The 27,829-nt window shown below is 37.3% G+C and overlaps 1 protein-coding gene across 4 annotated transcripts in view; it reads left to right on the top strand.

The window, feature by feature from the left end:
* The window catches only part of CACNA2D1 (calcium voltage-gated channel auxiliary subunit alpha2delta 1), a 363,361-nt gene that overhangs the window by 41,242 nt on the left and 294,290 nt on the right, over nucleotides 1–27,829 (top strand). For all 4 annotated transcript variants that reach the window (XM_063155623.1, XM_063155622.1, XM_063155621.1 and 1 more), the window contains exons 2-3: nucleotides 9,177–9,258; nucleotides 26,369–26,485. In XM_063155623.1, the coding sequence (XP_063011693.1) occupies nucleotides 9,177–9,258; nucleotides 26,369–26,485 (199 nt within the window). The remainder of the gene's footprint in view (nucleotides 1–9,176; nucleotides 9,259–26,368; nucleotides 26,486–27,829) is intronic.

Genomic DNA, 27,829 nt, shown 5'->3' with positions numbered 1-27,829 from the left:
TCTCAATTTTTACTTTTGGATTTTACATTTAGGCAAGTGGCAAACTGAGAAAAAATAGACTTGATATCCAGGATCTGAGTTCTGCTGAGCCTCCAGTTCTGCTGTGTGCTTCAGTTCTGTAGTTTGTGTGACTTGCACAGGGGAAATTGCTCACCTGCTCCTGTACCTTGCTGCAGCAAAGCACAGGCTGGGTACTTCAGGGTTTTTCTGGTGTCAGTGTCAGTCCTGGGTGTTGGATTTTGGCTGCTACAGCCAAAGCCTACATCAGACAATCAGATAAAAATAGAGGAATGAGTAACTCAGCTCCCTGATGATGCTGTCATTGCCTTAGTTGCACTTGCCTAATATATGCTGAGAGACAAAGTACTTTAATACTATTTTTTACCACTAAACCTCCCCCCACCTCCAAAAATTGAAAAACAAACAAACATATTATTTTTTTTTAATAAGGATGCTGATTTATACCTCAATTTCCTGAAAGTCAGTGAAAAACACTGATTGAAGGCTGCATCCATGTGTTGCTAAACTCAGGGGAAACTTTGCCGTTCAGTTCCTCAGAAGTGCAGGTGATGACAAAATGAGGTGAACACAGGGTCATTTCCCTCAAAGCTTATCTTGGCATTTCTGTAAGTATAACTTAAACCAAAACAGCAGATCAAACTAACTGCAGGCTTTAAGGAGATAAATGTATGTGTCTTATTGTGGTGGCCTGTACAATTTATTCAGTATGAAGAACAGACAAGTCCAGTGCATATGTGCAGCTTCTGCATTAAATAGGAGTGAAAACAAGATTCTGAAGTGGTTAGGGCATAAATAGGGTGGCTTAGATGAAATACTCATGCAGCTGAATCAGTGCACATACATGATTATTAATATGTTCCTGGTTTGTATGAATCTTAGGGTTTTCTTTCCTTTAATCTTTTCTTTACTGGTATCCAAGGTATCATATTTTTATATCCTTTTTTTTTTGTTCTTTACTAGTGTTAAAATGTAATGCTTATTAGCGTGGGGAAGAAGTAATTTCAATATAAATTATGATTAAAGTATGAGTGTGATATGTTAAACACTACTGATAAAGTAATTGTTTGCCTGAAATGTCTTAGCAAAATTGTGCTGTTAAGCACTTTGTAAAATTCCATTACAACTGAGATTTATTTTTCAATCATTTTTTAAGACATGCTTTTTTATTCTCCAAAGGCATTATGCTATTAACAGATTTGCCACATAATACAGAACCATCAAAAATAGCAGCATTTACATCTTAATTTGCATAAGGACTTGTTCTAATCCAGATTCCATTGTTAAAGTGCTGGAATAACTGCAGTGATGTATGTGAGATTCAATTTCAGTCTCCTTCTTAACACATTTCATGTATAATTTTAGTGGAATATCTGTGTTTTTACTGGGGAAATTTTACTGAGACCAGATTGCACTAAAGAGTGTCCAGTTGCATTGGATACTCTTTAAATACCAGTTATCAGAGCTGAAGCAAAGAGATGATGGGAGGCATATTACCTGCTCTTTTAGGGGATCTCTGGTGGGTGCAAGTACATCCAGGTCTCTCCAGCAATGCCTGCTCCTCTGTGAGATCTATATCCTTAGCCAGATGTTAGACCATTTCAATTTAAAATTAAATGACTGCTTGTAATTTGGTACAGATGAGAAACAAATTAGGGAGTCTTCATTCTGAATTTATATTTCTCAGTCACAAAAACAGTAACTAGATTTGGAAAGATTTGGAAAGCTTCCTTATTGGTAAACAATAAATGGTACTACATGTGTATCTTATTGTAAAAGCCTTTAATGAAACATATCTGAGCTCTACTGGCAGTCATTAGGAGCTGAAAATTTGTTATGTCTTCTCTGTTGAACTGCTTTAGCAGCATAATCTCTGATAATTAAAGCACAATCATTTTTAAGGAGTTCTTTTCACAGCTTATAGCAATTTTGCAGCTGACTCTGTCAGACTTGCATTAAAGATTGATCTTAAATTATTAAATGATATTTTGTGCAACAGTAATTTCCGTGAGAGGATATTTTTTCACGTTATTTGCTACGAAGCTTTAGACTGCTAAAGAACACTTTTGGCAAAGTAAAGGGAAATGTTTGTGAAGCAGAAACTATAATTATGAACATGTGTAGTTAAATCTCGTAGGCTCATGCTGAACAAGGTTGTAAAATAATAGGACCATGCTCTTCAAAGTGGACACCATATTGAAGGAATTGCTTCATCACTTCTGCTTAACATCTGGGTGCTTTGAAGAATCTGCTACACACCTGTTAAAATGTAAGGTGAAGTTGCAGATGAAGAGTAGAAATATGAGGAGAGGTTGTTTCAGTGAGAATGGACAGCAGTCAGCAGGTCCAGCAACTGGGTCAGAGGAGATTCTTCCCAGATCTATCTGTGAAGCCTTCTGATGGGGGTATTTAGGCAAGGTTTTGTGGAAGGTGAGACCAAAACAGCCATTCAGGCTGTGCTCCAAAAGAGATGTTGGGGTGAGGGAGTTAGTTTGGCCTAGAGGTCCTGGCTGAGAATGGAGAAAGGTTTCTTCTTCTATGGGCAATGGGACAAAAGCTAAGCAGCTCATGGTGCCATTCACAGCTGACCATTTCCATCTTGAAACCTGCCACTGGGACTCAGTATTCTTCTCAAAGCAGTATTTTCTCAAAAAGAAGTGCACAGAAAAGGATCTGCCCTTCATGTGCCATGAACAATTGACTTGCCGCTGACTTTCGCATGGAAGTCAGTGGTGGAACTTAAAGATCCTGAGCTGCTGGCCCAGTCAAAGGGTTATTCCTTCTCTTTGTGTCTGTACCAATGCTGCATTGCTGGATTCCTTGTTCCCAATTATCTGTGGTCCAGGGGGAGTCCTTGAAAGAGCAGTTGGTAGAGAAGTCAATTTGGAATGCTCCTGAGAACTTGTTCTGTGAAGACCATGATTGGGACGAACTATGTTCATATGGAAAAGGAGTGCTGGGGGGAAAAAATGGAAAAATGTTATACTTTCTGTCACTGGATGGCCTAACTACATAAATTAAAAGCTTTAAACCCCCATGTCTGAACATTAGGATGTCTGCTACTAAGAACCAAATGTATCTTGAAGAGATTTCCGTCTACATTGACATTTTCTTTCTATAGAATAACAGATATGACAGAGAAATTATGTCTTGCTTCCCAAATGTTTCCATTTGGGAAATGTAAAACAACTATTCCAAGCAAGGGTTTTACACTTTGAAAACAGGAAAGAATGAAAGGGCCATCTGGCCTTGATCACTGGGGCTGTCTTATCTCTGGGAGCTCCTTGCACGGCCAACAGCTCGTCACATTTGGGAAGATAAGATGGTCAAAGAGGGCAAAGAAACAAAGTTCTAATATTTCTTCTTGCCAGCAAAGGAAATATATCTTCTTGTGGAGCAGAAGATGCAAAAGATTTTGTGCATCCATCTTTATGCACAGAGATTGCATAGCTTCTGTATTTTTCCTCACTCAGTGCAGCCAAAACATAATGAATTAATCTTTGCTTTGCTTTTTCAAACATTCTTCCAAACATTTATACAAAATTGTGTTGATATATTTGTAACAGATAGTTAGCACTTGATATATATTCCTGTATCATTATTGCATTGGAATAAAAGGGTCTTCAACATTTGCAGAACACAACTTTTCACCTAATTTTCTGAATCCTCACCTTAATTTCAAACTGTTATTTACTATGTACAGTACTTTTACTTTATAGTTAAAAATACCTTTAAATAGCACATTAGCAAACTTTCAAACAACAGAAGAAGTATTGGAGGACTATACATCACACTTAGGTGTTCATAACCATAGAAGTCATAGAATGAGGTGAGCCTGTCTTTGGCTGATGAAATTGAGTCCCCTCTGTGCAATCTAACTGCACTATGACAAACACTGTAGTAAGATCTGGAAAATTCACAAAACCTTAGATGGACTTTTTTGCCTTCTTGTGTTTTAATGTTACATATAAATTATATATCCCTCTTTTTTTTCATTTTCTGGCTATGCGGACAGTGGACATTGGAGAGGTTAATGTGATAACAATGGGATTTTAATGATCTTCTCTTCATATCCAGGCCCCTTCACTCTGTTTTAGAATCAGTGGAATTTTGGTACATTATAAAAATTTCTTCAGTATTTCACAAAACTTGCCTTTATTTCTTCTTCAAAAGTCTGATTGTCTAGAAACCTATTCATTTATCCCCATAAATGCTGAGAGATGAGTGCTGTCAGCTTAGGTCATTAAAAAATACAATGCTGTTTAAAATCACTAGTTGAGTAGTGAGAGGTGTAAATGCAGAACATGGGTAATTTCTGGGTAGAATGTTAGTAATTCTATTTTAACTTCTATTCATATGCCTTCTATAAATTACTATAAGAATTTCTATTTGCCCTCTGGTGTTGCCTAATAATGACAAAAAATAGCTATGAAGCCTGCTGCTATGATAATTTTGTAGCCTTTTCCCTCTCCTTCACTAACAGCAAATCTTATAAAAAACATCTAAATGTGAAAGTGAAGGCTTTTTCTGAGCAAGAAAATAAAGTGGGGTTAGGCTGAAAAAATATAGGAAGGCTTTGTCTCCCAGTTTCCGAAACTAATCTCATTTATCTTCATTTTCCGAACATCACTTTTCAATTGAATCAGGAGCAGTGTGTTATGTATTTTTTTTCCTTTCTGATAATCAGAGAAATATTGACCTATTTTGAAAACACTTCTTCCTCTCACTACTGACAGCTTTCATTACTTCAGTTGTTGCTATTTTTATATAAAAGAGCTATAAAGGAACTTGAGCTGAATGTAATCTTAACTGTTGAGAACTGTATGTGGATCTCCAACATACCACATGACTTCAATTGTTGGAGTTAAGGTTTAACCTTGCCTCTTTAGATTATAACATATTATCCAAGCAGAAGTCAGCTAATGGACCTTAAATTAGTGTGAGTGGTCAAGAAAGATCTGGCATATCATTACATGAATCTCCCTTCCCTGAAGTCAGCAGAAAAACACTGCATCAGTTTCAGTAGGGAAAAAAAAAAGGTTATAGTTATAGCCAGGTTACTCTGCATTAAGATGTCTTGGTTTTTTTACCCTTGTAATTGAGCAGTGCTCTGTTCTGCAAGTACAGGTTTAATATAAAAATAGGTTTTAATGAAATGAAAATAAAGATTTTTTTTAGTCTAGAACCTTCTATATTTAGTTCTACCTGTAGTGTGGCTAGGGGTGTACCTGTGAAAATCCTTTGACTTTAGCAAATATAATTGCTTAAAAAATGAGAAAAAATTCAAAAAGAAAAGAAAGAAAACAAAATCTTCCTGTGCTGTCAAAGTAGCTGTTTCACTAAATTGGCTAATCACATAATGTGGTTGGTGGCTCTTTAGTGCTTTGGCTACTTTATCATCAATCTGATCACAGCCCAGGTGACAGGAGCAGGGTTGTACCTTCCAATGCCCCAGTAAATGACCTGTGTCTGCCAACCTTCGATCAGACAGCTCCCTCCATCATCCAGATCCCTGGGAAGTTGCTGTGGGAAGGCATGTGCACACTCCTTTTGTCTCGTGACTGCTTCATGCAGGGACAACCTGTGTGTGGGAGAAGGGGGTTTGTCAATTGTCCTGCAGAACATGATCACCTTACAATAGGTGATACATCCAGTGCAATGTTTGTGCCAAACTAATAATGGTAGGAACAAACCAGCCTTTTGTACAGGCTTTCTGTTGGTGCCCTTTGCAGGAAAAAAAAAAAATTGCTGCTGCTTCTTTAAGTCATGGGGACTCCCATTTGCTGTGACAGCTTTCCAATTGTTAAATAAACTCTGACCATGAGCAGCTGTCAGACAGATATTGCACTGCAGGCTTCAGTTAAAAGGAGCACCAGACAACATTTCAGTGCCTAAAGGCCCTTATTTATTTTGTTTTAGACACACTTAAAAAAAACCCCAAAACCACAATGGGATATTACAAGTCCTTCACTGGAAAAGAGAAACAAAAACCATTTTATTTTATATACTATATGCAATTTTCTTGTGAAAGAATATAGAATATATACTCACATATAGAATGTGAGTATGTCCATTTTTGAGAAAAAAGCCTATGTGGAGCATGAAATGTCTCCAATGTACACTTTTGTATGGTAGCAAGGTAGGAAATTGAGATGCAGAAATCCTGACATTAGACTTTATAAATACTACTAATCATATTCAAATTCTTGTGGGAAAGCAGGAGGAATTATACTGAGCTTCCTCAAAGTCATGGAATGTAATTTTATCATTTCTATTTTGACAGTAATCTAGTTCAACACTTGTGATGTTATTGCTTTTTGCCATCTGAACAATTTGAGCTGGTTGAAGATGTCCTTGCTCATTACAGGGGGATTGGACTGGATGACCTTTAAAGGTCCCTTCCAACCCAAACTATTCTATGGTTCCATAATTCTGTGACAATGTTGCACCCTGATGTACAGGAAAGCAAAAAAAAGGAGTTTTCTCTACAGAAGGTATAACAGACTAACTCCAATATGCAAGAAAATCATCTTAAGGTAAATATATAGTGAACATATTGAAAGAAACCTTATAATTTACATCAAAATTACAGCTAGGGAGAGAGATTGCCATTAAGTTAGGAAGAAAGTGTACTTCCTCCTATTCCAGTTTACAGACTGAAACTCTATCTTTACCTGACTAAAAGTCAAGCTGGAGAACTCTGACTTGGAATCAAAGTTGACCAGAGCCCCACTAGAAGATATTTAGAAGATAGGTTCAGCTCACCTGGCTGAGGAGACAGTGAGTCAGCTCTGGACATGCCTTTTCCCACTGACATTGAAGCAGAAGCCTAGCTTAAACACAAATTAAAACAAAATCAAACCAAACCCAAAATAAAACAAAAACTAGTCATGGTGATTAATTTCAAAAGGCAAGGTGTGGGCTAATTGTGTGGAGGCAGGAGTTCTAGACAATATATAAAAAGTATTTATTGAAAAATCAATATTTTTTCATGTTTAAGAGCAAATATAATGCATATTTCATTTGCAAATAATAGTAAGTAATTATTGATTTTAAGTTTAGCTTATTCTTAAATTTCGAATTTAAGTAACTCACTAGCTAAGTAACTAGTTAACTAATATGTGTCTTCACCATTCCAGTTTTGTTTAAAGACAGAGAGGAACATATCTAGTAAAAATATAAAGCAGTAGGAAATGGAAAAAGTCAATTTAAAAATCAATCCTCCCTGATTTTTTCCATCGACTCCTGCTAGAAATAACACCCACAATTTTATAACTGAAATGGATCATAAAAAAAAAAATCTCAGAGTGTTCAATTATTTATTTTATGCTTTTGAAAACACTTTTGGGTAATGGGTTTCACTTTTTCACCTTTCATTTACTTCATTCTTCCACTCAGGAGAACGGAAACCATTTAAAAATGGAAAATGGTAACATTTTCTTGTTTGTGTTTGTACTTGTGCTTTTGAGTCAATGTGCTTCACACAGATGCAGGTGATGGTCTTAAAGCCATGGTAAACATAATGCACCATGGTTTTAAACAATCTGATTTCTATACAGAACTAAATGTTTATATAATATAGGGCTTTGTGGAGATTTGAACCAGGAAATTAATTTATTTTATTTCAGTTTTTGGAAAGCAAAATATAGAAGGGAAGGTTTGGGAGCAGTACACCAACAATGGAATTAATTGCTATAGTCAATGCAAATATGATTTTTCATGTGTGAAGGAAGCATGAGGAAGGGTCCTTTAATGAAAAACAACCAACTTGAGACTATAATAGAGATAGTAATCTTTGAAGATATTGGTTGTGGATTAGCAGAAAATTTATTCATTAAAGACATGGAAAAAAGGAGTAAAATCAGTCTTCCATCTTCTTTCTTAGTCTTCCAAATCTTCCTTTTTTCTGTCTTAATTAATGAATGATTCTAAGTTGTCATCCCTGGGGTATGAGATTAAGGCTGGGAAATGGCTGGGACAAATATGTTTATCTGTTCTAGGTTTCAGAGCAGAAAGCAGGCATAATGGCAGGGATAATGTGAGAGTTGAGTTGGACGTGAAAATTTCTGGCTAGGCAAGCAAGACAACCTTCTGAACATGGATCTTACTGGAATAAACTTTCACCATGGCTCCTTTCCTGCTAGAGAACGTGTCATGGCACAGAAACTGTGTTGGATCCAATGCTTTTCCAGAGAGTCAGGTTCACTGGGCACAGGGAGCAGGCACAGCAGCAAATCACTTGTGTCCTGGTGACAGCAGCCAGGAGCAAACGTGCCTTTCCAAAGCAGCTCGTGGCCACTGCTGCTTGTCCTGCTGTTGCTTCCTTCAAGAGAGGCTACAGGCCAGAAAATCTGGTGTGGTTTGTGAGCCTGCTTCCAGCTGCTGTTTGTCTCTGCACTGTCTGTTGGGAGAAGGACCTTGAGGCACTCAGGAGAGGAATTTCTGGGAGTGAGCTGCAGGGCAGGCAGGTTGTCCTGATGGGGATTTTGAAGTTCATAATGAATTTTCATTCTCAGAGGGAGGCGAGGCTTTCTGTTCCGGAGTGGATGTAGATTGTTATTGGGAATGGGCTGATTAAGAAGGAGGTTTTGACTGCGTCTGTAATTGTGTTGGGGGTGTTCTTGAGGTTGTTGGATAGAAGTGGAAATAGGATGGGCATGGAGAGGGTTACTAGGGTCAAGAGTATGAATTTGTTTAGGACTAATGAGAGGTCCATTATTTTACTTTGACTTGCACCAAGATGAGTGGCTCCTAAGACCACTGGATTACTGCTATCCTTTGAAAGTAAGGAGAGCGAGGTTTTATACTCAGATATACGAATTAGCAGTTCTCGCTGGTTTTACCTCTCCTCAGCAGGTAAGAAGGGTTTAACTGGCAGGGAGTGTGCCAGGTCTGTTGTGGGGATCTTTGCTGCAGCCTAGCTACAGACATATGATGGCACTCTTGGGTTTTTACAGGTGGCACAGCATGGTGGCCACCACAGTCAGCTGTATGAATAGATTCAGGACAGCAAAGCTGAATAGAAGAAAAACCTCAAAGACAAGTCTTTTATGTTTTGTATTCAACTTTATCCCTTTTATTTTTTCTGTGCTATATGCTTGTATGCCATTTCCACTTGTCTGATTGGTTGCCTCTGTTTTGTTTTCTGTTTTCTGCAGGATAAAAGCATGGGTGGATAAGATGCAAGAAGATCTCGTGACGCTCGCACGAACTGCAAGTGGGGTGGACCAGCTTGCTGAAGTAAGGAGAGGTGTCCCAGGCTGCTGTAACTAGAAACTGAAGGGCTTGCACCTTCCAGGCTTTACAGTCATTTCATCCCAACATACAAAAATGGTTTTAGGGGATTAATTTAAATCTGTAGTGCTTACTGAGAGAGAAATGAAGAACAGATATCCATCAATTCGCTCTCAGTGTAGCAGCACTTCCTCATTGATAATATTTAATCAGCTTTGCAGTATCTGACATAAGGCTTGCCATTGTTGCAAGACTTCCACTGAAGCAAGCACTTTTATGTTCTGTTTGTCAAATATGGTATCCAGGAAGCAACCATTCAGAGTGGTGGAGAATTCTGCTCTCTATTAGCAAGGGCACCTATCTTTCTGACACATATTTCATGAATTGAGGCAGCTTTTGGTTAGCAGAAACACAGATGAGAATGAAAACTACTTTTATTCAGCTGTTCAATTTAACACCAAGTTTGTTTTAGAGGGGAATTTACAAATCTCTCATTGAGATTTTTTTTGGTGTTATTCTTTTATTCATAGATGGTGACAACACATGTGCCATTGCAGAAAAAGGAAGGCACAATTAAGAACATGTCAGAATTACACTGTCTATATAATTTTGTGTGTATACATCACAATCCAGTATACAACCATATGATCATACCTCTCCCTATCCCTGTACAAGAGCTATGGCTCTTTATTTGAACTGATGGATTTCTGATTTAAGGTGAAGGGAATTTTGCTGCTGCATCAGGAAACTGAGCTATTGTTTGTCAGCAAAAGCCCCTGGTGCTGGGGAACTGGATGCGAAGCCTTGAAATTTGGTTTTCAGAAAATGATTCCAAATAATCCATGAAATGGATAGCAGAGGTTTGAGCAGATTGCTTCAAAAGGTTTTTGAAGTGTTAAGAAACACAGAGAAAAAATAAGGTGCGAAGTTGTCAGATTTACCATTGTGTATTAATGTATTCCTTTGACCTTAATGACCTTCATGTCTTGTTTGTATCCTGTCCCAGAAGGACATTTTGTCTTTACTGGCTCTAAGAGGAGGTTGGATGATTAGCTCAGATGTCCATTAGCTCAGATGAGATCACCGCTGTCTTATAAAAGGAAGGGCTGTGTCACTGCATGCACAATGAACATAAATGAAGATTGCAGAGTTCATTTTAGTTCTGGCCTTTCCTAATATCTGACTGCATCATATTGCAACACAATTTAAGGCAGATGCTTTACATGCATGTATTAATCTTTAAAAACCATAAAAAAACTGAAAACAAAATCTTGAAATCCTAACACAAATCATCAGATTTGTAGAAGCATTGGTTTCCAGCACAGAAATGTCCAGAGGAAATGCAAGGTTTGGAAGCATGGAACTCTCATTGGAGTTTCTGCAGGTGGATTTCACATGTATCTGCTGACAGAGAACAAAAAGAATTACAAACCATCAGTCTCCAGGTTCTGGTGGGGACTTTCTGCTACAAGTCCCTTTTTGCTTATTTAATTTAGGTGTGAACTGGTCTGTTCTGCACTTGCTGAGTCTCTTTTTTCCCTTCCATTCAGCATCTTGCTACTGATTCACCACTCAGCTTTCCATTCCTTTCCTGCTGTGTTGCTTGGCTGTCTTTCATTTCTCCTCAACCTATGCTATGTTTCTGTCTCAGCTCCTGCCTTTGCTGCTTCACCAGTCTGCCTTTCTATTTTACAGTACTTTCTTGTCTCTATTTTGGGATCTTTCTCCTCAGCTTTTTCCAGATCAGCACCTCTCCCTTAACTCCTTCATTTTTCTCAGCATTTCCAAAACATTCTGTCCAGGTGTGTGTGGCCAGTCTGTCCCAATACGCTCATCTCTTTGCTTCCACAGGAATTTCTCTTCTTCCCCTTTCTCACATTTTTCTCCATTACTAATTCTCAGTCCCAGACCTGTAATTTTCTCCTGTATGATTTTACTATCTCAACTTCTCTTCCAGTCTCTCTTTACTCTTTGCCCTTTTCCAGTCTGTTATCTCCAGTCTCTTGCCCTTTGTCCTTCATTCAGTTTTCCTCTCCTCCTTCCCCCGCTGTGTAGACCTGAGAGACCACAGCCAAGTCTGATCTTGAGCTGCAGAGGAGGTGGGACATTCTCTAGGAGTGATGTTTCTGAGTTAAAATACACCTGTGTTCTCAGCAATTTAGCTGATTAATCTCTGCAGTGATCTTCAGGTCCTTTTCAGGCTAATTTTTTTTTTTTTTTTTAACACTAAAGACTAAAAGACTGTCTTTAAAAACACAGTATTGAGGTTTTAATCTACAATCAATAGGTAACAGGAAAATTAGTTACATAGGATTTCTAACTGGACCAAAACAATGAGTAAACGTCTCAACCATTTTGCTATGCCTTCTTGTGCAAGGACCATATGGTAAAATAGATAATGAAAAGCCAAGAGATTGATGTTTCATTCTTTTTTTTTCCCCTGAGGAAAATGTTAGTTTATGTTGTTAATATTTGGCAAATTTACAAGCTACTAAACAGTATTATGATGAAAACTACTGGGCAAGCCTAATAATCTGTAGTGCTACCAGCTTTGCCACAGTGACATTCATGTGGATAAAAACAAAAACATGAGTGTGTGAGTACTATAGGTAAGTTTCTTTTGAAAAGCCAGAATTTGCAATTGACTTGAAGGAAATAGTGTTATCTCAGATGATGTTCACAAGATGGTCGATATGTGCTTGTAATCCCAGGATTAAAAGCATGAAAGGGAAATGTTTCCATGTAAAATATCCCACTGTATCAAAGCCATGTGTTTGACCTATGTGGCACGATGTCTTTTTCTAGACAGGAGGTTTTAATTAGCTCTCCTGGCTGCAAGGGAAAACACAAAGCCCTGCAAGGTGTAACCCATGCACCCTCCCATTCTTCTTGTTTACAGGCTATTGTCACTTGCCCATTTCTATTTCTGAATGACATCTTTTTTTTTTTTTTTTTTGCTCACTGCCTATTAACATTTAGTTAGATCTTTCTGAAATGAACCACAATCTTGGAAAAATGGAGACTACAAGACATGAAAAACAGCATGCCTGCATGCTTGTCACTTTTATTCACAGAATTTGCCTTCAGATGCTCAAGCTTTAAAAATGCTTACAGTCAGACTGAATTTTCAGCTTTTTTTCTGATTTATTTCTTCTTCCAGCTCCAGAATTATTTGGACCAAACTTGTAGTCTTCATGTAAACTTGAAAAAAAGAAATAATTTGTTTGGGTTTTCTTCTTCTTTTCTCTCTAAAAGCAGAGTGAAAAATATAAAAAGAAGGAGCAGATTGCTCCTATTTTAAAATAGTAAACATGACTTTCTGTCAAAAGTTGTAATAATCAGATTGGTAGGAGAAATATCTAATTTTGCCAAGTGTGAGGATAAAGCTCTTAGCAAGAACATGTAACAGATTATAACCATTTCACAGCCTGGTCAATCTTTCCCTGGACTCAGGGGAAGAATTCCCAGTGATTCAGCTGAAGTCAGGATCTGTGTCTGCTTTGTGCAATTAAGTCTTCTATGAAGATCTCTAAAGTGACCAAGACAGCTCTCAAAGTAGCACAATTAATATGTTCTCATCTAGAGTGAATTAATATAAACCATAAATTTTTCAATTAGCTGCAGTGCTAATGGTGCTCCCATAATTTGCTGAAAGTATCTTGGGGTTCATCAGTGCTGTTTGTGTTTGGATATGCCTTGGATGTCTGGGGGTCTTTGTGCTGCAGGGAAATGTACAATGGAAACACTGTACAATGATCTCTTCTGCAGAACTATAAAACATTTTTTTTTCATGACCAGGAGGGAGAGGGATAGAAGTACTACTTTAATTCTCAATTATTTTGATTTTAGACAGGGAGAACTTTTGAGCAGAAGGATGTAGGTGGTGATTGGGATGGGTCTGTGGCTGAGCCCCATCCCCAGTGGGCACAGCTGTGAGCAGCACTGACAGCAATGAGCCAGGGAGTGCCCAGGGGCCCTGACCAACACCAAAGGGAACAGAGGGACACAGGGGCAGGGCATCAACATGGGGGTATAAAAGGTTGGGCTAAAGAACAAGGGCAGATGCCTGCAGCCTTCTGAAGTGATACGGTGTTACTCTGTATGGGCAGATGCTTGAACCCTTCTGAAATTGGATGGTGATCCTCTGTGTATCATGGCCATCTCAACTGTGAAATGCTGCAACAGAAAGGATATAAAACTCAGAGTGTAATATGTACTTACAAAGGAATGAAAAAAATGTAGATGACTATTAAAGTCAGGTGAGGTATGTTGAAAGTGGATAGTTGTTCACTTTCAGTACTGTAGTAAGAGTCTAATTTATTCTGCAGTGTGGACGTAGATAACCAGGGAAAGTATTTTTTTTGCATTTAAGGTGTTTGAATTCAATATGTACTAAATTTCATGGAATTATATTTAAGGAGAATCTCTTCAGAAGAGGATTCCCTTTTCTTTCTTCATTGACAATTTTCTTACAGTGATTTGGAATAACAATCTTATCCTAATGACTAATCACTCTTTCTCTTGCATATATAATGTAGCCATTGTAACTCTCACTGATCACAACTTTTGAAAATACCTGTAATGAACGTTCCACATAGTGTTTAAAAAACCAGAATATTTGGGAGTTTATTAGTTCATTAGTGATTCTGCCTCTGAAAATAGGAATATGTTTGTGCTGATGCATATTTTATACACATTTTCTCTTGTTAGCAATGATGACAGCCCTATAATGCCTGTAAATAGGAAAAACTGCAAAAGAAAGTTTGGATGCCCTTAAAATTAAGAGTTTTATGTTGGGGCTACTCTTATCCATAGGCTGAACTGGGCAAAGTAGCATAACTGGGGTAAAATAAACTAGGATCTGGAGAGGCAGGTGAGAGTTGTTTATTGTGATGCCCAAAGGAGGCTCAGTGGCGTTGGAGTGTCCTGCACAGGTCCAGGAGTTGCACTCCATGATCCCTGGGGGCCTCTTCCAAGTCAGCACATTCTCTGGTTCTGGGATGCTCTCTGGGAATGGTCTCAAATTAGTCTTCCAAAAATAGATTTAAAGCACATATTTAAATCCTGCTTTTTTGGACATTACTACGAGTTTAGGTGAGATCTGGGAGAACTCCAAGTTGGATGTAATACCAGTGTAATATCCCCATTACAGTAATGCAATGATTGCTTCAACAAGGCGGGAAGTCGGGATTCAAGATGCCAAAATACTCAGCTGGTTGAAAGCTGGCAGAGCTCCACTGACTGCAGTGGATTACACTAATTTACGTTTGCTAAGAATCATGACTAACAGCATTTGATTTACATGCCAAGCAGGTAAAAAGTATTTAAAAAAACCTCAACAGATTTTTATACAAAAAGCACAGGCTGTTGCTGCTGTAGTTGCCCAGCTGAAGAAGGTACTGTCCTTAGTGCTTCCTAAGGATTTTTTCCCCTATAAGAGCAAAGGGAATGTTTATAAGGAAGTGTTGTATGTACAGCTTGAGACTTGGAAGCAGGAATACAAGGAAAATCTTGTCCTGTGTGCTTCTTTTTAACTGTCTCTCAACAAAGCACAACTTAGTATATTTTTTTGTTTTATAAGTATTATGTTTAAAGAAGACAAAACAACAAAAGCAGCAGCAACAAATAGTCATGTAATTGTCATTTCAGCTTAAGAAGGTTCATGTAACTTTGTCTTACCCATGAACTCTCTGTGCATTCAGGCATTGCAAAGCTGCTCTGGTGTGAAGGACACGTGGTTTCTACATAACAAATGGACTGTTAGAAATAAAAAAAAAAAGGGAAGAGACAGCAGCTTAATAGAATTTTAAAGTCCGTGTAGCAAAATAAATTTTGAGATTGATTTCACTAGCTGCATTTCTCAGTAGGTATTTGGTATTTGAAAAGACAAAAATATGTACAAAGTTCAAATTCACATTCTGGTCTAAAAGCTAAATACCTCAGCAGTATGCAGGGAAAAAAAAAAAGGTGAAGGACCTACTGAACTACAGATTTAAGTACATAGTTCCATTTTCATGAAAGTATGCACAACTTCCATTTTTACATAGAATGTTCACAGCAAAGACTCATGACTAAGCTAATTGACAGCTCATTTAATCTAATAAACTACTACAAGTATGCTTGTGGACTCCAGCTCTAAAATAGCTCTAGGCACAGGAGAGAGAGAAGGAGGGGAACCCTGCAGTACCCAGAAAGGAAGGCTTGGATTAGAGAATCTGCCTCATAGCAATGCATGAGCTTGTCTGCTCCAAACAGATTGAAGAGAATCCTCTTTTACAGACACGCTGAATTAAAAAATGTGGGTCTGTGTAAAGAGCTTTGATGTGACAAAAACACTGGAGCTTCTCTATGGCTGTTACACCAGAAAATTGCCGTCTTGTGCAGAGTAACCTTTTCAGGCAATGGCAGAAATGAATGAAGCATCAGATAGAGAGGCAGCTCCAAGGAACTCCACTCCCTGAATCTGTCTCCTTTTTGATACATCTCTGCAAAAACAATCCATGCATGATGTTCATAAGGCATGCTGCTATTACAGTTCCAGGAGCTGTAGGGTGAATCCATATAGGCTGACTTGGCCTGTAAATTATATTCCTACTGAGATAAAAATTCCTACTGTTTCATCCTACAGAAGAAAAAGAGGTATGGGTGCATGATATGTGGTGATGAGTTTCATTCACCAAATGAGTCCACGAGCAATTGTTAGAAGATTTTTATTTATTTTGTCTTTTGAATGCTGTTTTATAATAATGAGCTGTTCTGTAGTGAGCTGAGATGCTGCAGGAGCGCATCTCATCCCTTGCTCAGCCCGAGCTCTGTGTGCCTCATGCACAGATGGTGTGAGTCTGCTCAGGCACTCACATTGGCAGCAGCTTCCCAGGCCACACTTTCAGCTTTCCAGGTCTTGGATCAGCCTCTGGAGTTTAGCTGAGATGAATGGCTTGTAAGAGAGACTGATCTCTGATTTGAGCTGCCCTGGAGCAGGGATGTTCAGGAAAGCTTCCCTCTGCCAGAAGGGAGTAACTTTCTGCTGGGTTCTACAGATTTTAACTTAATTAGTCTTCGAAGCTGTGTTCTAGAAACCCTACAGACACACCACTGACTTTAGAAATAGAGAGGATGTCATATAGTGCTTGTCTTGTTCATTCATTATCTGTGTAGAGGTCTGTGCAAGGGAGGCTTTAACAGCTTACTTAAAATTCATATAACTCTTGTATCTGGATGATCTTCCCTATTGTCATAAGAGCCTGCAATCCTGCTTAAGAAGATGATTTGGCAGATAATTTAGCAGTAAACAATTTAATTACTACTATTTTTCTCTAGGATTGGCATACTTACGTGGTTCTTTCTTTACATTTATAAAGTAAGATGAATGCATTAGCAAAAGCTTTATAAAAATTTGGATTTATATTTTAAAAACATTAAACAGGTACACGGAGGTGAAAATTCTATTTATTTTTTATCAGCTCTATTATTTAGTTAGTTAGTTAGTTAGTTTTTTTTTAACTACTGTGTGTATCAAGTTGGATTTGATTTGTGTATGCTTCACCCAAAGGCAAAGAATTTCTTAGCTCATGCTATTCTCTGATGAGCTAGCAGATGGGCCTAGGTGATACATGGACACATTCCAAAATATGCTACACTCACCCTTGTTAAGGTTGAAGTAATGGAGAGTTTTATGATTAAGAAAAGTAAAAAGAAGTTTTATGATTAGGAAAAGTAAAAAGGAAAAATGCAAGAACTGGATTTTTTCTTAAAGATTGTTGATTTTAAGAATAACAACCCGAATTATTATACTTGGTGAACATTTCTCTGGAGGTCCTGGCTGTGGACTTTGTAAGAATGAATTTTCTTAGAAAATGAAAATTTTGATTGAAATGTTCTGAATGCCATAGATTCTGAGGAATTTGTCACTATTTTGACCCTGAATTTCAAGATACTTCTGACATATAAAATGATAATATATTGTGCAGTCCATCTTTCTTCAACCCTGAAAATGTAAAATGTAACTGATACCACAACACTTGCAGAACAACTGGTGTAACTATACTTTCCTGTATATCCTGGGTGTACTCTCCAGTGCACTAAGAAAGGAAGGCAAGTTTTTAAATGAGTTAAATTTGGGAAATAAATAAAGTTTTCTATTCATTCAAATTGTGCTACTCAGTGAGGTCCACAATGACTGATCTCAAAACTCAGAAATGTGTTATATTCCTACTTTTCTCCTTCTGTCTCCTTTTGTTGTCCTCAATGAAACAAAATACTAAGCAACTTCTTTTGAAACATGGAGAAGACTTTTTACCCATATAAAGCAAAACTACATTTTTATATAATCTTGAAATGAAAATTCAACGTTAACTGTTTTGAAGTTGTCAAAGCACTTTTATCTTCGTTGGGTCACCAGTTTTGTATTTGCTGAAAGATCCTCGAGTTCAGGCCATATTTATGGGTGGTTCTGGTTGTCTACAAATGAAGTTTTTCACTAAGGTGCAGTTTTGCTGTTTTTCTAAGGAAAAAAAAAATGATAAAAAGAGAGCAACTCTATTTAACTTTTTTAATTAACTTAGTAATGTGTAATAAAATAGATATCAGGAAGTTTGGCTGAGTGAGAGTGTATGAAGCCAACCTCTGAAACACATTAATTCTTTCTAAGCACAAATATGCTATTGCACACTATTCACATTTGTCTTCTCCCTCATTCCGAAGGCGAGGACACCACTGCTGTCCCTGAGAGGGGTGTGGTGAAGGGAAGGGAGCTCAGGATTATTTTTAGAATAGAATTATGACGGGTTTGCTACAGTGAAAAGTGGTCAATTCAGATATTTATTGAGGAGTCAGAGTCCATTTAACAGGATGATAATAATGTATGGGATAGGTTAGCCTGGTTAGGGACTCCCAAAGTTATTCACAGTTTTTTTAAACAATGTATGTCCCATTTGAGGTACCACTGCCACTGCTATGTTCTGTTTCTGTGTGCAACCAAATACCAAAGCTGCAGCCATTAAAAGTAGAATTCTCTAAAAATTTGGATTTATATTTTGGAAACATTAAACAGATACATGGAGGTGAAAATTCTATTTATTTTTTACCAGCTCTATTATTTATTTATTTATTTATTTTTAAGTATGTATCAAGTTGGATTTGATTTGTATATGCTAAATTCTGTTGAGTTTACACATTGCTGACCAGTGATGAGATGTCAGGAAAATGAAATCGCTTTTAAAAATGCAAGCTGGGAAATTTGAATACATATCTGCAAGCTTTCTTTGTAATCCAAATGGAAATTAAGAGGTCATCAAAACACAGGGAGCCTCATTTGGTATTTGCAGTTGCCACTCTCTCTCTACTCCCTTAGCAATAAATTGACATTTTGAAGCTTTCCTTCTCCCAGCAAACAAAAGCAGCTGTAAGTCACTAAGAATAGGTGGCTGCATTAACAAAGCTTGCTCAAGCTCAAGGGAAGACACGGCCTAATATTACTGTAGCTTTAATTACTGTTTGATGATCTGGGTAATCTTTGATCAAAGCACTGTTCTTGATTAATTTATGATGTTCTGTTGGCTTCAACAGTAATAAATTCTGTCCTATTGGTACTTATGTTCAGATTTTTTTTGTAGAAGCTAAGAATAAAATTAAAAATTAAAAAAAAAAAACAAACCACACACACGCTAAGCCAAACGAAACCCCAAACATTAGAGCAAGTATTTTCTAAGTCCTGTGGTTAGTAAAAAAAAAAAAAAAACTGCTCAAGTTAAATTCTGAGATTTAAAATTACTTTTGGGGAGAGAGTCAGTAGATGAAAAATTGCATTAAGAATTGATAAGGCAGGCCAAAATTTCCTATGAACAATGAGTTTTTAGAAATTACATAAGTGCCCATCTCCAGATATACCAGAAGTGCTGGATAAATGTGAAACATTTTCTTCCTATTGTTCTTCTTCTGTTAAAAGAATGATCCACTTGTCCTCATGAATTGGCATTTTTGACTTCTTACTCAGTCTCAGCTAAAATCTTGAGTTAAAACTGCTATGAAACCAATAAATGATGTCATCTTGTTACTTAATACTGTATTTTTATCATTAGAAAGCAAAATTGAATACCTTCAAAAAGGTTTTTCTTAATAAAAAAATGGGGAGGGATGTAAAATCTGCTTTTCCTGTGTAAAGTAGAAGTACAAAGCTGAACTCCTCTTTTATAAAGGTTTAAATACAAAGTGGCAATTACCAAAATTGCTTCTTAATTTGAAAGTCCTCTGGACTACTCTCTTAATTATCAGCAGTCAAAAGGGGCTGATGATTCCTGCAAAGTGTGCCTGATTATGTGCTTCCCTTTGAGCAGGCACCTGAGCGAGCCCATTGACTCTGGCGCTGCTTATCCTCTCTCTGCTGTTCACTGAGCCATGAGTGGTGCCAGCACCTTGCAGAATTCACTCCGAGTGTTTTGCTTAGGAATGAACTTGCTCTGATAATTTTTTTTCCCCCCCTAACACGCTCTGCTGTGGTAAGCCATGGTTTCCAGCCCATCAGCTGCCCTGTCAGTGTCACCCCAGACCTTCAGAGCACTCGGCGAGCAGGCAAGAGACTGAAAAGCAACAGCTACGCTGAACCACTGGGGTGGATTCCTCCTTTGTGTTGTTGCCATGAATCCCAGGAATGAAGGCATCTGTGAGTTGCTAGGGAGCAGCTGTGATCTTATTTATGCACTATATGGAGCAGAGAGTAAGACCTATAAAATACTCAGACTTATTCCACTGAGCACACAGAATGCTTCTCAGAAATGAGCGTTTTTCAATGAGTTTCTCAATGAATTGCTTCTGATTAAAAGAAGTGTCTTGTGAGAAAGAAAACTAGTCTGGCATGTATATATAAATAGAAACTATAAATATAACTTTGGGAATGAGATGCACTAGTAAGAAGGTAGAATTTTCTTATGCTGGGCAGATTATATTGGTTTTGGCTACTAATATTTCAGTTGAAGGAGAATATATGCAAAAATAAAAAATATAATGTAATATAACATAATATAACATTATAATATAATATAATATAATATAATATAATATAATATAATATAATATAATATAATATAATATAATATAATATAATATAATATAATATAATATAATATAATATAATATAACATAATATAATATAATATAACATAATGCAATATATGAAAATATAATAATGATATAATGTAATGTAATATAAAATTGGAAAGTGGTTATTTATTTTTTCTGACTTTTACTGCTCCCAGGATCTCACCATATTTTTGGATGTCTGTCACATGACCTCTTCTTTCTGCCTTTCTCTCAGAAATGAGATCATGATGTAACTTCATGGCATTGGTAAAAACAGAAACTAAATTACTAAATATATGTGTGTTATTAGATGATATTTTGTTAGCTAAAAAATATTTGAACAGAAACTTTTAAACTTTAAAACATTGGATATTATTAAAAAAAAAACTTTATTTATTTATTTATTTATTTTTATTTTAGCATTACCCAAAATTTCAGTAAGAAATGAACTCTTTTTTCAGCTGAGGACTAGACTGAAATGGAGTTGATGGCCCAGGGTACAGGCAGAGGTTGCTGGTGAGACAGGTCTGGATCACTCAGCCCTGGTAGTGCCACAAAGTGGTGGAAAACAAGAGATTGGAAGGACCAGGGGGGATGAGGAGTGGGCAGAAAGAGAATACTTTACTCAGCCATTATTTAAGTTTCACTCTGTTCAGAAGGATTAAAAAAAAATTAAATAGGTTAATTACTTTAGTGAACAAACTCATAAAACCTAGGTCAGGATTTCACAAGTACTGTTAGTAGTTTGGTGTGGTTGATTGCAGAAGAGATGGGGGAAAACCCAGCACAAAGTTTTGATTGATTTTACTGCAAGCTCAGCACTATTTTTGAGCAATAAATTTTGCCATCATGGCAGTCCTCCACCTGGTCTAGACTGACAGAAAAACATTTGGTGATAAGGCAGTGACTGTTGACAGAGATGTCTCAGCCCAGCTTGGGCTTGAAAGGAGTATGGAAATCATAAAAGCATCCATAGATTTACCTTGTAAAGATAACTGAAATTGTTGAGTTATTTCATTTCTCTTTTCCAAAGCTGGAAAAATTGCAGTGATTTTGGTTAACTTTTGAAATACTGGGTTTGATCTTGCGGGGACATTGGCTGATATGATTTCTATGTCCATGGAAGCATTCAGTGATGGAAATGAGATTGGCATGTTCATGTCCTATGTTTGGGCCCTCAGCCAAGTTACCACTGCCTGAAGGAGAGGCTCTGTTGTTTTTAAACTGGGTGACTCACATGTGCAGAGCAAACAAACAAACAAAGAGGGAAAGGAATTCTACTGCAGTTGAAAATAATTCTTTTTCTGAGTGTGATACAGCATGAGGGCTGTTTAAATAAATTTTCAGTGCTAGGGCCAGCCCAAATGCCTGCCACAATACAGCAAGAGCCGTGCAATAACGTCTTTCATTCTCTCTCAATTTATGCAGAAGTGTTTGACTTGCCCTGGCGAGCTTTGAGGGAAGCAAGGAGAATGTCTCTTTGTGAGAGATTTATAAACATGTCCTTGAAGGCTGAACAGAGGGGCACGTTCTGCTGAGGAGCTGGCAGTTTTTCTAATCTTTGTCACATTCAACTATTGTTGTGTTGTTTCACCTTAATGTGACTCTCTCCATCGTGTTCTCTCCCCTAAAACCTTGCAGTTCATTATGTGCAATTTTAATATAGTCTTTCCTGAATAAAGAAGTGCATGACTATTGACTTCAGAAAAGAATTAAAGCATTTTTTTGCTGTGACCTTACAGACTTTGCTTAGTCATGCAATGAGGCTTTATTCTGTGAGAAGTGACAGGGTTTTACTGGCAATTTGGAGATCTTTTAGCAAAATATTAGTGATAAAAGTACTAAAAAATAATTTAGATTTAAAAACCAATAGAAACTTGCACTCATTTAGTTAAAGTAATTTATTAAATTGTATTCAAATTAGCTCCTTTTAACAAGCTATGAAGCCTGCCAAATAGTATTTTGTAAGACAAATGAGCACACCTTTGCCAATAACACCTTTTATGGCTATTTGAGATGAGCATTTGCTAATTTTCTTAGACTGCTAATTTTGTGGGAAGCTTGGAAAAGGAAAAGTTTGTTCCAGGGTGCCAAATCCTGAAGTGTATATCCTGAAGTGTGTATTTCCCTGTGTAGTGTTTTGCTGAACTTCTGCAGTGCTACAGTGAATTAAAGAAAAGGGTAGTAGGCAACAAATAAATTATGTACACACTTCCTAAATAATTAATGAATATTAGACTGTTCCTTGGTAGTTGAGACAGGTCTCACACTTCAGGAAAATAAAGAAGTGTGTGAAGTTCCAAGTAATTTCTGATGCTGTTTGTTCAGGAGCTTGCAGGATAAATCTTTTACTGGCAGTAGATGCAGGGTAGATTGGTGCTCCCAGCCTTGCCATAGGGTAAAACAAAGAAGGGGAGAAAGAAAATCACTGATTCAGGTCTGTATGTGAATCTTGTGTAAATCTCAAAGGGTTTTATCTTGGGTGGAAGTTGTTCTGAATTTTATTTTCTTGAAATCATGGACAAATACAAGTTGTATTTGTCAAGCCTCAGTCAGGCTTGCTTGGTGGTAGGACTCACAATGCCTGTTTTAAAGTTTTTAATGATGCTCCTATCTCTTGTAGTGATGATCTCCTTGCTATGTGATTCAGACTTTTGAATTTTCTCTGACAGCTGGTCCTGGAGAAGAAAGATGAAAATGTTTATTTTTTTCCTGAAAATGTCCCACTGTCCAATGCTGTGATAGTCTGCAGCTTTCAAACCATTCAAACTGGGGATATGGGAATAACTTCCCTATAGGAATTGGGTGTGTGCAAAATGTGAGTGCTTTCAAATTGGGGTTTATAGGGTCAAACTTTTCTGGAAGAACAAATTAGACACAGGGACAAAAGTAGAAATTTTCCATCCAGGTTCTCAATGCATTACCAGTATGGCTCACTGTGACTTTGCTCTACATTGAGCACACTCAAGAAGGACACAGACCTGCTGGACCCAGTCCAGCAGGACACAAAGATGATTAGAGAGATGGAACATCTCTCCTATGAGCAAAGACTGAGACAGTAAAGGTCTCATCATGGAGGACTTTGAGGAGAGCTTCCAGTACCAAAAAATGGCTAGAAGAGAGTTGGAAAGAGACTTTTTACAAGGGCATGTACTGACAGGGTGAGGGGGAATGGCTTTAAACTGAAAATCAGTAGGTTTAGATTGGGTGATAAGAATGATTTTTTTACTGTGAATGTGGTGAGACACTTGCAAAGGGTGCTCAGGGGAACTGTGGATTTCTGAAAGTGTTCAAGAAAAGCTTGGATGGGGCTCTGAGCAATCTGGTCTAGTGCAAGGTGTCCCTGCCCATGGCTGTGAGGTTGGGACCAGATGATCATTATGGTCCCTTCCAACTCAGGTCATTCTGTGATTCTGTGATTAAGTCAAATAAGTGATTGTCTTTCCTTTTGGTGGTTGTGTGAATGCAAAATGACATCATCCTTAATTTTACTGAGGCTGTTCACTCACAGCCTCTTAGAAACCAAATTTCACTAAGGGCTTTAAAATATCAGAGAATCAGCACTACAGCACTTGCTGTTATATATCTGGTCAGTGCAATCTCCAGGTCATCCCTGGCATCCATCTGCTTCAAACCTGCATTAACTGAACACATATTTCACTCTCCCTCTACTTGATTTCTTGTGGCTTGCTTAGTGTTTGTCATGTTTAGTGAAAAGATTAATTACTATGAAATGGCATTTTTGCAATTCTTTCTCCAAATTTTAGATTTTTTGCTTAATTGAAACCCCAAATAGAAAGGGTTTATACTAATTTTTTCTTATTGCTTTCACCATTGAGTAGGAAATAAACAGCAATTGTGTAAAAAAAATCTGGAAAAAAAGAGACCAGAAATAATTGAACAAAGAAAATCAAACAATCAAACATTTTCAAAAATGAAGCATATGAACCCTTTACAATTATTTTTAAAATTATTATTTTAAAACTTCTGTGAAACTTATTTCTATTTTTTGCACCATTTACAAAATCTTGTTTCTATTTTTCTGTAAATTTAGTAACTTTTGATTAAGCTGTACTACATGCAGTCACAAGTGAAGTTTAAAGAATTTGCCATTACATATCTCTTTAAAGACCAAGACATCAACACCTTGTATATTGCAGTGTCTGTTCTTTGTGTGATCAGGGTGAATGTTTGTTGACAATGTGAAAACCTGAAAGTTTTACAAGACTTGAAGGCCATTTCAATTTAGATATTCCTCTGAAATTTCCAGTCTTGGTTCAAACCATCTGCATATATAAAACTGATTTTTACTCTGGTCTGTAGGACTGGTCACAACAGTCAATTTACCTCCGAAATAGTTTGCTGACTACAAATTTAATGTGTTTCAGAGAAAAAAGAATGAAATTCTGAAGTGATAAATGGTAGAATAAAATGGTTTTATTTCCAAATTTGTTTGATTAATAATTGGCTTATAGGCCAGTCCTACAGTTAAGATATGTCCTAAAAATCCCCCCACCAACCCCCCACCCAAGCCCAAAAATAAAACTACCCAGAAACCCCTTAAAAAGAGATTTTTGGGTTTATCTAGAGATAAACTTTTTCTGTGGCTGTTTTGAAAATCGAGCACCTCAAAAGTATCCAGACTACAATCTGAGTTGATTGGAATCTGTCATCTGTTGTAGTAATTTTCTGCTCATGGTGCAATGATTTTTTTTTTAAATAATCATTACTATATGAGGAATAAAGCTTATTCTAATTGCTCTGTTACTCGTGGAAAGGAACAACTGCTGAAGGAAAATAAACAAACCAAGACCCAACATAAATTTAGTAAAATTCGTAAGTGCTGAAAAGCTGTGGCAGTTATGGGACCTGCCTGATAACAATTTGCATCTATAACTGCAGTTGTCAGGAAAGTTTTCGTGTTGCTTATCAGCTGCAAGCACCAGAGGTGTAACGTGGTGAGTTTCTTTAAGGTCCCCAAAGGTTTGACCCCTGAGAGCTGGCGGGGCTGGCAGGCTCAGCCTGCTCAGCAGATTTTGGCTCTCTCTCGTGCTGGATGGCAGCCAGAGAGCATCAGTGCTGGACCCGCTCCTGCCTGAGCCTGGACTGGCTCCCCAGAGGCAGCACAGCCCCACCAGGCACTGCTGCACAGCAAAGTGCTTGGGTAAACTCGGGCCATCTGTTGGCTGCATAAATTAGTTTTCCCTGTTTGCCCATCAAGCTATAAGATATCCACTTTTTTTTTTTTTTTCCTTTATTTTCCACTCTAAATATAGTAGTTTTTTCATTATTGAGTTCTAGTAGTACAAATGCAACTACACTTTGTGCATCTTTTTTTCTCTCTTCCTTCTTATGGTTACATGCTTTTCACTGTATGTCTTTGATTAACAAATAAAATTATCCTCTTCATATACATGTTCTGCTTTGGAAACAGTTAATCGCTCCTCACAAATAACCTTTATTCACAATTTGTATTTCCCCTCTTTCCCTCATCTTTTTTCCCCACTTCCCCTTATGTATTTCTGCTTTTCCCTCTTTTCCTCCTATTTGTTCCTCCTTCTCTTTCCTTGTGAATACTAATGCTATCATATGAATAAATAGAAAAGGGACTAAACTGATTAAGCATAACTTAAATGAATTAATTCTGTTGGTATGTTTGTATTCCATCTTTCAAGGAAGAATGCAATTCAGCAAAAACTATTTTATTTGAAATTCAGTCATTTTAAAGGATCACCATTTTACTGCTCTCTTAGCACACCGTGGGAATGAGATTCCTTGAGCATTTTGCAGCTGGTTAGTTTGTCACTTAAACTGGTCAATTTTGAAGATTTATTAAATGATTTTTAGTGTCAGCTTCTACCTCCCAGACAAAAAGGTGAAATACTTCTTTCGCAGGGCCCAATTGGATTTTCCTAGCAGTAGTCATTATGAAGCTCCAGTAAGAACAGATGACATCTTGATGCCTCTTCTGTCAAGTCATTTGGTTTATTTTGAATGTGCACAGTCATTTTGATTTATTTCCATTTTTTTTCTTTTTCAGATTTATTTGAAAAATGCAGCAATGTATACTGTAGAAGCAAACAACCCTCGTCAGCTAGTGGAAATTGCAGCCAGAGACATTGAAAAACTTCTCAGTAACAGATCTAAAGCCTTGGTGGTGAGTACTAATGATTCAAGTTTTCTATTTAGTATTTTTAAAAAAATCTTTATTTACTATTGAAACAAGCTTTCATGGTTATTTTTACTGCCTGTGCACTTAGAGGCAGTGTCAGTGTGATGCGAATAAGACATGACATGTAGAAAGATGGCTCCTGACTTCATGGTAAAAATGAACTCGTTTGTTGGCATAGGGCAGATGTTTATAATATTGACCGACAGACAGGAACCAGGGCCAAGTAAGAAATTAGGTTATAAATAGATTGGAAAATATTCCTCTAGGTGACGCACATAAATGTTTATGGCTTGAAGATCACTGTACTTTATAGTCAGAAATGAGCTTGGGGAAAGAAGAAACAGCGCTTTTTTACTTTTTCTTTTTTTTCTAATTTGCTAATTTAACCTGTATTTCAATCGTAATTTGTGTGAAGGCCACGCTTCATTGTGACCTCATAATTCTTTATGATTTAAATTAAAAATATATGTTTTTTTAAGGTGCTTTTGCCAGCAGTCCCTTTCTTTTCTCTTCTCTAAGACACCAGACCCGGGTAATTGCTTTGGTTCCTACTGGCCAAACACATGGAGGGATTTGGATAAATTAATAAACATACTTCATTCAGAGTAGAACTATTAAAAATAGGTTTAAAGGATGGAAAAGCAGTCTGGATTTCCTTGGGCAATTACATATTCAAACAGGCTTGCAGATGACTCTGAATGTATCATTTAAAGTGAAAGAGAGGAGAAATTGAGATTAATTCACCTAACTGTAGATGTCTACTCTGCTGGTTGTCCTAAGCTCATTTTTTTGTTCAATGAAATAAAACAGACACTCCTCAGTCAGGACTGACCTGACATTTTCTGAGTAAGACTTTAAAATGGGGTGAACTATAGCTGAGAAGAACTTCTCTCTTTCTCAGCTGGAGAAGCCTCAAACCTAAATGTCTATATTGTGAGTGTGTGAAGCTGGGGGAGATGAGTCCCACCCAAAGAGTCCTTTTATCAGTGCAGTTTCATGCAGCTGAAGAATCAGTGTGAGTGAAGCTGCTGCTGCTGCCCTGAGGACTCTCCTCCTTTTTGCACAGTCTGTTGTCTGTGCATAGGTACCACAAGAGGTACCTGTTGTCCTGCCTTTGGTTCTCAGCAGAATTTCATTCTTGCAGTTCCCACTGTTTACCTAATGCATAACGTGCATCAGGTTTATCTGGGCCAAAGCTTCTCTAATTCCATCAAATTACTTGAAAATAGGTCCAATATTTTTCTTGTTTTCCTCAGTGTTTGTGTGGCATTCTGTGGACTTTGAAATACTGTTACAAAATACTGTAGGTCATTTGCAGACTTTGTGAAT

This window comes from Melospiza melodia, chromosome 4 (genome assembly GCF_035770615.1).
Source record: "Melospiza melodia melodia isolate bMelMel2 chromosome 4, bMelMel2.pri, whole genome shotgun sequence".
In the NCBI taxonomy this organism is placed as follows: Eukaryota; Metazoa; Chordata; class Aves; order Passeriformes; family Passerellidae; genus Melospiza; species Melospiza melodia.
This window is presented reverse-complemented; position numbering and strand designations above follow the sequence as displayed.